The 14,367-nt window shown below is 31.0% G+C and overlaps 1 protein-coding gene across 3 annotated transcripts in view; it reads right to left on the reverse strand.

The window, feature by feature from the left end:
- Positions 1-494: 494 nt before the first annotated feature.
- Positions 495-14,367, reverse strand: part of LOC107452809 (cardioacceleratory peptide receptor-like) — a 118,351-nt gene continuing 104,478 nt past the window's right edge. Inside the window, exons 2-6 of one of the 3 annotated variants that reach the window (XM_016069405.4) lie at positions 11,411-13,513; positions 7,655-7,888; positions 4,334-4,719; positions 1,879-2,021; positions 1,627-1,761 (exon numbers count right to left, since the gene is read on the reverse strand). In XM_016069405.4, coding sequence (XP_015924891.1) covers positions 1,880-2,021; positions 4,334-4,719; positions 7,655-7,888; positions 11,411-11,797 — 1,149 coding nt within the window. In that variant the 5' untranslated portion in view covers positions 11,798-13,513 and the 3' untranslated portion in view covers positions 1,627-1,761; position 1,879. Of the gene's footprint in view, positions 2,022-4,333; positions 4,720-7,654; positions 7,889-11,410; positions 13,514-14,367 lie in introns of all 3 variants that reach the window. The other 2 variants (XM_016069397.4, XM_071182882.2) reach the window with 2 other exon arrangements.

Genomic DNA, 14,367 nt, shown 5'->3' on the forward strand with positions numbered 1-14,367 from the left:
TTCAATCAAGAACAATATTTAGGACATTGAATAAACACTTTAAAATTATAAGATGAATATTTCAAATTGGAAAACCTGTACTACAAATGAACACACACCTGAAATATGTTTTGGAATTTTTTCTACGTGATTCAATTAATAATAACACTTAATAAAAATCTTGCAACAAATAATTCTGAATAGCTATTGATCTAATGTTTTCATTTTGTCCCTTTTTACTTGTCCAGGTAATTGCAGTGATCTGTAGAACTAAAGCTTTAGAAATTAAGTGAGCACAACTGTAAACGCTAATTAAAACAGAAAATACAAATTAATTTTAAGTTGGAAGCCGAAATAGACATATTTTTAATGAGGGACTAAAGTGAATTTTAAGTTTTAATTGATTAAATTTAAGTTAAATTTGTGAGGAAATAATATGAACTAAAAATGCATTTTTTGTGGGAATTTAAACATATAAGTTGCAATAAAGAAATAAGGAATTGAATGATGCTGAATTTTAAGACAGTTTTATCTTGCATCAATGCAACGTGGCATATTTTGTGATATTTAAAAAAAATGGTTTCCTGTTTTTCTATTGTTTGTTATTTTTTTAAGCATTGCTCATATTTTGTCTTTAAAAATTTTGTATCGTTATGGCGCCTTTCGTTGTTCAAATCACACTCATCTATAACAAACTATCATTTTTGAAGCTCGTTTAAAGGTTAAAACAACACTACATATATGTACCATCTTTACAATGTAATTCATTAAATATTAGTGGAAGGTAATATAATACAAATTGCACATAAATTACAATGCCACAGCAAAAGAAAGATGCTTAATATACATACACAATAAGCTATCTATTAGGCTATCTATTTAATTTTTAACGATAGATAATGAGCTGGACATTTATCCCTTAAGGTGGCTTGATAATCTATACACACAATCATTTCTAGCTGAAAGCTCTTCATATTTAACTGCACAAATAACATTCAACATTTAATTGGTCATCATTTAAATATTCGCAGTATTCTTATACACCCCCTAATTATAAACATTTATTGAAATTCCATTTTGTACGTTCGGAGATGCTTCCCTGGTTAGGAAATATTCCATACTAGCCAACATGTGTCCAGTTTCGAATTGTGCACATTCCTATATGGTATTCCTGTCGTCCTATAACAGTGTTGATGGAATTAGATTAATCGTTTGTTTTTTCATCTGAGCATGACTCTACAAAACGAATATTTCTATCACAAAAGTAGAAAAACCGGAAGCACCGCGACATTCCGTATCGGATCTCTGTTCAGTTCCCATGGATTTGTAATCGGAGTATAGAAAATAGCACCATTTTAGAGTTCGGAGCTACGGCCACATTCCTTACAATACAATGGTCCCTGTCATAATCTGGCCACGTGATTGTTAGTTTGTGCTCTTCTCTTGATCGACCTCGGACTCCGCCTCGTCCTGTAAAAGGGACTTCCTCCATTGGGACTCCTGTGTCCATACTCAGACATTTCCAAGACGAGTTGGGATGTTTGGGGTCGATTCTGTTCCATGTTATGCAGAATTGTACTGCTGTAAGAGGTGTCTGCAGAGGCAAGACCATTGCAGGTTCTGTCTCGGTTCAGTTCCTTTTTCTTGTAGACAATCTCGATGAAGCCTTTTCTCACACGAACATTGAAGTATCCGTAGAAAATCGGGTTGAGCGCGCTGTTCAGAAGAGCAATTGTTTCAGCACCAATAATGATGGTTTTCGGTACTTCTATTGTGTAGTTACTGCAATGGATAAAAAGAAAAAAAACACAAGAGATTAAACCTTCTCTGGATCATGAATTTCCAAAAACAACACACATAAACTACCCTATGATAATAAAGTAAGACTTGAACACACACCTTACACGAAAGTGCGTGTGTTCAAGTTTTTTTTGACGCGCACATTGAAGTAGCCATAGAAAATGGGATTCAGCGCACTGTTAAGCAGATCAATTGTTTCAGCAGCGACGATGATGGATTTCGGTACCTGGATTGTGTAGTTACTGCAATGAACAAAACATAATGAATATAAATTATAATTCTTAAGTTGAAGAACCTAATGGAAGAACCCGTTAAAATAGACTTTTGGAAATGCAACTTTAGAATCATTATTTTTTTCTAAAGATCTGCCAAAAATAAGGCAAGTTAAACTGCTCATTTTAGATTCCAAAAAATGTTCAAACTGTCACAACACGTTCTTCCATCACGTTCTCCAATTATCTACACATTTTCTCCCGTAGATTCTAACTACGAAAATAAATGAAATATTAATTCTAATTAAGAAAAATATTACGTCTTATAAACAACCTCATAAGCGTAATAATAACTTTGTTGAAAGTTAAATGATACCTTTTATATTTTATAAAATACGAAAATGCATTTTATATTATCTAGCCCAATTCATTCGATTAAATTTCTATGATTAAAATATTACCCCCTTTCTCTTATGGATAAAATTTTGATCATGAATCTCCTGTGAACAATTTTTTTTTCGAATTTATTTATTATATAAGCTATATCTGAATAAACTACACTGCAGGTCATTAAAATTACTACAACAGGAAGGCGACACACTGCGAACGTAAAATTTGCAGGACAGATAAAGCATGTTGTGGTATACAGATGATTAGCTTATCAGCACTCAGCGCATTCATGCAAAGCAAGATGTGTGTGACCTACAATGTGTGTAGAAGAAGAGATGTGACAGAAATTTTCAAATTTGACAAAAATTGAATTGGAGCGTAGTTCTTGGGTAAAAAAGTTTTTGTTATGCCTCGTGTAAGAATGAGAAATGCCTACCAGCAGGTGTCTGAGCTTGGTCGAATTGTGACATACCGGGATTGCGGTTTATAATACCGAAGTATTACTGCTCGGGTTGGTCCAGATCTCATGACTGTTAGTAGAATATGGAATTGATAGGTTAATGACTGTCATATGGAAAGCAGCGCAGGATCTCAGCGGCCCCCCCCCCATTACTAATAGCCGAGAAGACAAACATGTAATCCACATAGCATTAAGGGATCGTATAGCTACATCACGAACCCCGAGTCAACAAATGAGATCATTTGCGAGACAACAAGTGTCTGCACGAACAGTTCGGCGAAGTTTGCAGCATGAACTGTCAGCACGGCGACCATGGCTTTGACTACCCTTGACGCTGCATCACAGACAGGAGCGCCTCCAATGGTGTGATCAACGACGAACCTGGATGCAGAAATGGCATGATGTCATCTTTTCAGACGAATCCATGTATTATGCATACCATCATGATTGCTGCATTGTGGAGAACGCTCTTTGGCAGCTTGTATTCGACGTCGTCATACTGGTCCATCACCTGGAGTAATGGGATGTGATGCCATTGGATACACGTCTCGATCACCTCTTGTTCGCATTGAACAGCTGCCGTTACATTTCTGATATGTTGGGACCAGTTGCTCTGCCTTATCTTCGAGGCCTCCAAAAAGCTACGTTTCAGCAGGACAATGCACGACCGTATGTTGCCCGCACTGTCCTGACCTTCCTTGACACAGAACATATTCGCCTGTTGCCCTAGCCAGCACATTCGCCTAATCTCTCACCAATTGAAAACTTCTGATCAATGGTTGCCGAACTACTGGCATGCATGAAATGCTGTATTCGGCCATGCTATCCAATATCTGTTCAACTCGATGCCCAGGAGAATAACTGCCGTTATTTGCTGCCCGGAGGGGCTGCTCTGATTACTAATTCCTCAGGATCTATGCATCCAAATAGCCTGAAACTTGAATTACTTGTTCTTCCAACTATAATGTATGTACCCAATAAATATCATTCTGTTATTTGTATTCATTCCTGGTGTAGCAATTTAATGGCCAGTAGTGAACATAGATTATCATTAAACTGCAGGAATTAGTTAAATTTATGATGTTAACTTTAAAAAAAAATTTATTAAACAAGTTTTTATTGTAAAACTTTATCTGAACAAAATATGTGAAAATTCTTTGAATTATAGGAATGAGTTAAATTTAGAATATTGGTATTTGAAAATAAAATCACGCAAGAAGTTTCTATTATACAAGCTATACAACTATACGAATATCGTTCAGCTGGAGAAATGAGTTTAATTTTACAGAATTAGTAACTGTCACGCTAAATATGCGTTTATAGTACCATGATTCAAATGCCTAATTAATAAGAATAAAAACAGTCGGTTTCTTCCTATACTTTAAATTCAACGAAAACTCAAGAAAAAAAGTTAAAATCACCACAAGTTAAGAGTAATCCAACAGTTTAGTTATGGTTTACTGTTAACTTATTAAGGCAATGTAATACTTACCTAAAGATTCTAATATTATGCACGATGAAATAGGGTGTCCAGCATATGATGAAACTAGCTATAATGCAAACTGTTAACTTCAATGTCTTTATCTTTGCTCGAGGGATGGTGGAGGCGGCATTAAATGATCTTCGAAGCCGGATAGTGGAATGAACAGTTTCTCCACTTCCTGAACTGGCTGAGGAGGTGGTTCGACTGCCGTCTTGTCCGGCTGCCCACACAGTTCTTAAGACATTGATGTAGCAGTAACTTATGCATCCGGCAGGAATTATTAATATATAAAAAGTGAGCCACATGAAATATACTTTCCGCTGCCAAGGAGCTGTGTAACCTCTACTTAAGCATTCGTAGCGGATACGACCGGATTCCGTTATGCCGTTTTCTTTCTGAAAATATATATTAATTTAACCGCTTCCTTTACCAATTTTTTTGAAAACAAAATGCAAAAAACATATTTTTTTATTTCATTTATAAATACAAGTAACTGAAACAGAACATAATACACACGTTCTAAATTGAAATTGCATTTTTTGTGTTTTGCATTGCATTTTTTGTGCATTTTTTGCTTTTTATGTGTAAAAATATTTAATGGACCATTAGTTTACTATCCCAAATGATCTCGGGCAAATGAAAAAAAAATTAAATATTAGTCTTAGTATAGGTTCACATCTTCATTCTCTGAAAATTACTTTCACTTTCATTCTTTTTTTTTTCTATGTAAATTCATCCTCCATCGTATTGTACAATTGTACAAAACGCGTCTGCAGTCCCACCAATAGCAAAACCCCCGAACAAAAATTGGCAAACTTCCAATCACAGCAGATTTTTATTATTTTTTGTTTTTCTTTCTGCCGAATAAAAACATGATAAAACAAAACATATGGACGAACATGAACATATTTTTAAAAAGAAGTATAAGCGAAATAAAGTAAAATATTTTCATCCAGGTATCTTATTCGAATTATTATTAGATCATCATTGTTGTGACGCAGCAATTGGCATTATATATATATATATATATATATATATATATATATATATATATATATATATATATCCATATCCTAAGTTTTAAAATTTTTTTAATTACTTAAACTTATGTTTTTTGAATCATTATTAACCAAATTATATTTAAATTAAATCAATTAGTTAATTTAATTTTAATTTAAAGCAAAAAAATATTTTTTATTCTTTTCTATCGATCCAATGTAACGGCTAACTTTTTATTTCAATACTAATGTAAGACTCATTAATTCACTGTCGCGCCTAATCAAAAACAAAAATCTATTTATAACTCTTCATTTTTAAATTTCTTACCACACATATGTTTCAGTTACATGGTTATAATAATTCCCACAGTCTTTTTGGCGATTCGCGATCGCCAAGGTATTTTTCAAGCCTAATATTGATTACGGGGGGTTGGCTTTATTTTTGGCTATGTTATTTTTCGATAAATCACCAACGATAGATCTCTTCTCATGATTATAACTGTCTGTTGGAAATAATTAAATTACTTTTTAATTTGACTTTTGAAAAGGCAAGTCACGGGGGATTTGTCTCCCATGACCTGTCCTTATTATTATTATTATAATGCGAAATTTATTATTTCACTTTGAAAGTCTTATTATGGATATGATAGTAAATTGTATCTCAAGCTCTACAAATATTAAATAAAAGTTTGATTTTAATTGTGATCCGGTATTCATCTTCAACTGTTATTTTCATCTTCCAGTTTTCATCACAATCTCCAATTAGTCAACTATACCCCATACAACTTCCTACCAAACCTGAGTTTCGTCTTCACAATTGGGTTTATATGAAATTTTCATTTAACGTTTAAACTTCTTCTGAATTCCAATCATTATCTGCAAGTATTTCATAAAAGAAGAATTGAGAAGAAATTGCGGAAATTCAACATGCTATTGTGAAATGGTATTTCACTCAATTCGGAAGTCATTTTATTTAGAAATCACTTTGGTCTTCGAACATTTGTTTCGCGTGGTACTCAGACACACATGATTTTTAAAACAATAATTTTTAAACTTAAAAATTAGCAATTAATATAAGAAAATTAAAGTCAATTTTTACTTTGGTCAACAAAGAAAATTTTTCTTTTAGTTACTTTTTGCCAAATAATTACAATTTTTTCCCCCATATAAACAAAATGTATTAATTAAATTTAATGAATTAGTTAATAGTTGAAAAAACTGTATTAACATCCAGTGTCATCCAGTACAAGTTTAAAAAAATGTATTTGAACTTGAATAAAAAATATTTTATTAACGATTGAAAATTTGAACATGATATATAAATATATATATATAGTGCGAACTAATAGTTGGTATTGTTGAACTAATAGTTGGTACACGTTAATAAAATAGTTGATGAATAAAAAATATTTTATTAACGATTGAAAATTTGAACATGATATATAAATATATATATAGTGCGAACTAATAGTTGGTATTGTTGAACTAAGAGTTGGTACACGTTAATAAAATAGTTGATGAATAAAAAATATTTTATTAACGATTGAAAATTTGAACATGATATATAAATATATATATAGTGCGAACTAATAGTTGGTATTGTTGAACTAATAGTTGGTACACGTTAATAAAATAGTTGATGAATAAAAAATATTTTATTAACGATTGAAAATTTGAAAATTAATAATTAAAAAAAAAATATTTGATGTGATCATGGAATTCAAAAATAATATACAAAATTAAAAATTATACATTGTAAACAATTAGAAATATATTTAAATTGATTATTGGAAACTGAACAACTTGAGTATATTTGTTTGGCCATATTTTAATTTTTTTTTAAATTTGGATATTGCTTTTGTACTCCATCGTTTGAAAATCGAAAAATTCATGAAATTTGAAAAATCTTAGATATCAACATTTATCAAGCTTTATTTTAAGTATTTATATATAAGTAATTATTGTATACATATAAAATTCTCTTCTATTCATTAAAATTTAAAAAAAAAAGAAATAAATTATTTCATCAGGAATTTCAGGTGTTTACGTAAGTGATTTCTGTAAATGTTGAAAGCATATATAAATTTATAACTACATGTATATGAAGTAACTAATAAGTTTTAAGAAAGCTTTGAAATACTGAATATCCATTCGTTTAAAATATATTCTAATTATCAGGTTAGGCAAACCGAGTAAAATATTATTAAAAACATAAAAAAGTGATAGAACTTTTCTTACTCTTTCAAAGTAATACAAAGATTATAAATAAATTAATTGATCATATAAAGCACAGACAAAGTAAGAGTAAATTTTAAAATGAATAAAAGTGTACCTGGACAAAAATGAAAATTTGAGGAATGGCAAAGACAAAGGCTAAAAGCCAAGAACCAGCTATCATCCGTTTGGCTTGTTTAACTCCTCCTGTGCTGTGTAATGGAGAACAAATGGCTTGGTAGCGGTCATAGCTCATTGTCGTCAAGATGAAAGTTGTGCTCGCCAATGTTACAATTTGGCCATATACAATTACTTTGCATGCAACAGCGCCAAGAACCCATTCACCAAAAACCTATAAAATTAATTTTTTTTCTCTTCATTTTCATTATTTTTTTGTGAAATAAATTTTAAAGAAATATTAAGTATTAAAATGGGAGGTTTTACAATATAAGGAATTCAATAGCACTAAATTCATAATTACAATGAGGTAAGATACACATAAGAATCAGGAAATTGTTTTTGAGACAATATAGAGTAAGAATCATTAATTTAGGATATATTAGACACACTATAATAAGATTCTATGTAAAATCTTAACTATCAGGTGATACTATACAGTTTTATTATTTTTACGCGGTTTGCACTTGTTTACGTTCGTGTGTCATATCATAAAATTAGACAATATGTAATATAGATATGAAATATTTATTATATGAAGCATTATATTAGTATATTATAATAATTAGATCAAATTATTAGACGCACTGTAGTGTTTTAATAATTATATGGTTTTTTTATATACTTATATACTTCCTATTAGTATTTATTTTTAGCGTATTGCATTACAATGTTGACCCATTGATACAGGAGCGTAAACCAATGCAAACCGGTTTCATCCGAGCAAAAACAATACAGCTGTATTGTATCTCCTGATAGTTATAATTTTACATGGAATCTTACAGCGCATCTAATAATATGGCCATATATATATATATATATATATATATATATATATATATATATATATATATATATATATATATATATATATATATATATATATATATATATATATATATATATATATATATTATATATATTCATATATATATATATTTATATATATATATATATATATATATATATATATATATATATATATATTAATAAATTAGTTTTCAAATCAAACATACGTGTTGAGCAAAGCAATACTTAAGGTATATTCCAACTAGTCTTAACTTAACTTTAACCAACTAGGATTGATTTGGCTAGGCTTTCATTTTTAACTTAGTGTCTTAAAAAAAAAGACATATAACACGAATTGAATGCGTTCATCATATTTAGGTCTTTCCTCTTTTTTTTCTTTTCGGCAGTTTGTATTCGATTCAATTTGCTTATAACATCTTCTCATCCATATCATGCAATTCTGTTTACACATCTGGTAAAAACCAAATTCAGTTCTTATGGTTCTAAACCTTATATTCAGCATATCGAAAATCTAGAAATAAAGACGGTCAACATTTAGATATATTAACGATTTTCTGTTATGCCATATTTTGACCAATTCATAAATTATTATATATCTTCTTATTTTAGAAATTAAAATGAATTTTGTATTGAATATTGAAAATTTTACAAAATATGCTTTCATTACATTTTTAAATCTTCGTTTTATTCCAATTGAATATAAACAAATACTTCTTTTCCTGAAGAAAATCCAATGTTGAAACAAAATATTATTATAGCGAAATAAATTCGCCAGACATATAGCTTTTTTTCATTTTTTTTTTCAGTGTTTGCAAGTAAAGGTTTTTATATCGCTATTGCAAATGTAGTTTATTGCATGAAATTGCAAATCTCAAAAGGGGAAAGAAAAGCATGCCAAAAAGCGTTGGAAATATTCGAGAATCCATTAAATTGGTATTAGAGCAATAAAACGTATGGAAACTAAATTGTGTGCTTCGTGATTTGGTTCTATAAATATGTAAGTATTTACAAAATACCATTTTTATGTCATTAATAAATAGTTTTTTTTCGTGTATTCATTCGAAATTTTATGATAGTATATATTGCTCAAATAATTTAATTGTAGAACTTAAAGTTCAGTTTTATTGGTATAATTCATTATTTTTGATTTATTCAAAATTAGTGCTTTATGCTAGTTAAACAGTTAAAGAAATGTCAACAAGGCTCGCTCTCTATTTAAAATAAAAACACTTATCGAATAATATCTAGGTTGAAACACATTCAAAATTTTATGAGAAACTTATTTTTCAGTGTGTAGAGCATTGTATAACCGTCGTTGAACAGCCGACCCAATTTTGAGTTTACGACTGCTAATGTTCAATTTCGCAGCTTTGTGCTTTTGAAGACAACTCACCTCCTGGTAACCCCAAGAAAACTCCAGTATTGTCAGAAATTTACCTTTGTGGTGATCTTTTTGATGGAACTAATCCGTATTTGCTGTAGACGGAGAGGAAAACCTCCTACGGTTAGACTGACGGAAAGGTAACTCTAATCCGTGATGCGTCTGCCACTGAGAATATTTTCGTCTGCTGTATAGTCTTTGCGAGCCGGGCTCGGAATGCGTATCGACCAGCCAGATTCGAACCTGTATCATTGGGAGGTGAGCATTATTCGAATACCAGCAATGGCTGGTCGATATGAATTCTGCTCCCTACTCTTACCGACAACAATGCTGACGTAAAATATTCTCAGTAGTATGTTTTGCTAACCATCCGTGTTACACCACCTTGTTGTTGCGCTAACCATGGGGAGTTTTCGTGGTGTTCTTCTCAATGAAACGTAAATGCTGGTTAGTGGTATTTAGAAAACACTCCTTGAATGTTAGTTTGCCCCAATATTTAATCCATGTCTGCTGGGTAGTTTTCAAAATTACAAGAGTACGAAGTTGAACAGCTGTAGTCCTAAACCCAGAAAAATGGGTCGACTGTTCATCAATATAATATAACGATATTGAGAATTTTAATTAAGAATCAGAAATTATAACCTACAGTTCAAACCGGATCGTTTTCAATACTAATTCAGGTGAATATCGCAAATAAAGATCGTCCAAACTGATTGACACAGTTCCAAAAGTTAAGAGTGGAAGCACGAAAAAAAACGATGCCAACGCCTCAACTTACCGAGGCTGGAAAAGCCAAAGAACGTAGACGGGAATACCTTAAGCCTTATACACAAATGTAAAAACGAAAGGATTTCGTTCGCAAACGCAAGCACGAAGCCGGTCCCTCACAAAAGTACCAAAGTGGTTGAGAGAATTGAAACCTACCGAAGAGCGAATGGTGACTCTCTGAACCCCTTTCATGCAAATACGAGAACTGAGTGTTGATCACCCGTTAGGGATCCATTGTCAACCCTACTCTATAACTTGCACAAGACTGTCTTCCACGCACGATAAATGATACATTCACTATTAAATGTACAATTTTTAAAAAAAAATCTAGCTTTCAAATCATATTTCACGTATGAACTTGTGAATCCGAAGAGGGTGTATGATGCAGCTTACAACCAACACCATTGTACCCATCCGAAAATGTTAATATTGACTATCTCGATTGACTGTTCAATGTCTATTCAGTCATCAAAAAAATTGACACAGAATGTGTCTGAGCAGCATTTAAGTATGTCACCGAAATTGTATACCGAGCAGTTCAGGATTAACTGTTAAAGATGTCCAAGAAAAAAAAAAAACACAATGAAGTTTCTTTTCCAAAAAAAAGAAAAAGACAACAATCATTTTGCCGATGGGTAACCCCCCAATTTTCTTCATTTTGTAGTGAATCGTATTTTATTATTATTCTTAGTTTTTAAATACTTAACTAAAATGCTATATAGACAAATAAATACTTACCTCAAAGAGAAGTTCGGAAGTCATTGTAATCAAGCACACCAGAAGATCGCCAATTGCCAAGTTGAGGATAAATATATTCACTCTGGAAGACCTCTTCCTGTATCTTGAGCGAGAAAGTACCAATACTATGATGGTATTTCCAACCAGAGTGGCGGTCATAATGATCGCCAATGTCACCACTCTCTGAATGAGTTCTGCATTCCAAATGGCACCTTCAGGGTAAACGGTGACATTGTGGTACAGATCTCCAAATCCCGTAGCTTCATAGGCGGATGATAGGGACGCGTTAAAAAAATGGATACTGTCTTGTTTTGAAGATGGTAACATAACAAGTAAAGAGAGCGCCATCCAAAATACTGTCAGAGTCAACCGTTTTTTGGGGATCATGTTGGGGGAAAAAACCGGTTGTACATTCTTGTACGTTATGTTATGTTTTATTATCTACAGTAAAAATTTAAATATCAGTGATTAGTCATTTACGTGTTAGAGATATCAGGAGTGTTACATCATTTACGTGTCAAAGATATCATGAGCGTTTATTTATTGACATGTTACAGATATCAGGAGTGTTTATTTGTTGACGTGTCACAGATATCAGGAGTGTTTATTTATTGACGTGTGAATAGGTTATTAGTAATGTTGTCTTTGGAGACTTAAGTAATTACTGTTAAGTATTATACGGAAGTGTTGATGCTTACTGATTTCGGATACTCTGTTGTAATGCAGGTTTTTAATGATTATTTGCAGTGATTGATTATAACGCATAACAGAGTATAATGCTGGCTTTTGGGAATTAATGACAATGTTGTTGGAGTCCAAAATATAATTTGATTAATTATGTATGAAAAGATACTTAAGTAATGTTGTTTTTAGAGACTTAAATTGCATATTGCATGTATAGTACTGTTACGTATTGCATTGAAGTACTGATGCGTACTGCCTTCGGATTCAGAGTAATGCTAATTTTTAAGGTTTAGAAATTTATAATTCAGTTTTATAGAGATGTGTAATACTGAATAATCATGATATAGGAACTTTTTACTGTGTGCATGTTTTGTATTGTTCTCAATTTTAAGTTTGATTTTTAAAGAAAACGAAAGTATTAGATAATAATTTAAAATTTTATATGATTGTTACAATCGATTCATTATTTTTAAAAGTGCTTTTTAGGACTTGAATTTCACAAGTTTAAATGCTGTGTGTGAAAAAATTTTATATTAATTTTCGAAATAGATTTTTGTATTTTTTTTTATAAGTCTTACACTTTTAGCTTTATCTCAGTTAATTTTAAAACTGAAAGCAGTAAATAAAAATTATTCTTTTCATATACTGCAAAAATTTATTTTACAATTTCAACTAAAAATAATCTATTAACAATTTTAACACTCTTTCTTATATATTTTGCAACAAACAAGACCTTCTATTCATAGGATTCTTCCACAAACTATTTTTTTATGTTCTTTTTTCTCAGACAGTAAGACAAAAACTTTCTATTAAGCGTAATGATTGTCGCTACAGTACAAAATCGAAAAAAAGATAATTAAAAAAATCACATTCAGGAACAAACTATAAAAAATTATGTTATAGATTTTGGGTTTTAAGCTTCTTAAAAAATTTCAAAACCTAAATAAAATTATATTTTTACGTTGTTCAATAATTTGAAAGGTACATGTGTAAGGTTAAATAAAAAGAAAATATTCTTAAGTTATATCGCAATTGTAAAATGTAAAATTTATGTAAGCAAAATATTGCAAATAATTTTATTGTATATTATTTATGTCCTTCGAATATTATTTTTTTTAAATTGAAATATTTATTTTTAAAAAATGTTATGTTTTAAAATATGTTTATAAATTTAGTCGCGAGACTTTATTTGTTTCTAAATACATGAAATAAAGTGGTTGGAATTCAGTAAATTGAACTAAAAGAATTTCAATGACACGTATACCTAAAATATTTGAAGAAACTGAAAATAGCACTGAATGAATTTATGGTTTGGTAAAATTTATTTGTTTTTAAGTACGCACATTTCATGAACAGTATTTTGACGGTACTGGCGATCTATCCGAAGTCCTCCTGCATCCCCAAGTGTGACATCACAGTCTGAAAAAATAAAGATAACAAAAATTTAAATAAAAATTGCGAAATATTTAATTTTTTTTCATAATCTTGCATGTTATTTAACAGTTTTTCGTTATATACATAAATCGAGAAGATTTCAAACAAGTTTATACTTCAATCCATAAATGCCCCAATATCAAATTCTTCAATATTTCATATAAAAATAATAAACGCCATTAACGAGACAAAAAAATTTAAAAATTGTATTTGGAGGAGGTAAAAAGATGGGTAATCAACTGGAAAAATCAAAAAATAAATAAATTAAAAAAATTAAAAAATTGTGATCGCTTTATTACGATTGCCCATTGGTCAAATTCTTATTTTTTCTGATTTGACGTCATTTGACCATTTCAAATCAACTGTCTCAATTGATGTTTGTCGTCGGATTTGTTTTCTATGTACGTGTTTCAAAACGTCACAAAAAGCTTTTGCCTTCTTCAGTAGTCATAGTTATATTAAAATCACCGTCAAGCTAATAATTATACGTTCATAATAAATAGAACATAAAAATTCTTCTAATTATTTTCATGTAAATACGTTAAGAATGACTACTGGTGCAAATAAATGAAAACGGGTGTTCGATCCCGGCGATGGCTGATCGATACGAATTCCACATCCGGCTTGCACCGATCGCAGTGCTGACGTGCTGACGTGAACTATCCTCAGTAGTAAACGGATCATGGGTTAGAGTCCCCTTGCAGTCAGGCTAACCATGGGAGGTTATCGTGGTCCTCCTCCCCATGCAACGCAAATGCGGGTTAGTTCTATCAAAAAATCTTCCATGAAGGCAAATTTCTCCCTACACTTAATCCAGGTGTTCCCTTGTCTTTTGGATT

This window comes from Parasteatoda tepidariorum, chromosome 4 (genome assembly GCF_982258835.1).
Source record: "Parasteatoda tepidariorum strain Cologne lab strain chromosome 4, Ptep-v5.0, whole genome shotgun sequence".
NCBI lineage: Eukaryota > Metazoa > Arthropoda > Arachnida > Araneae > Theridiidae > Parasteatoda > Parasteatoda tepidariorum.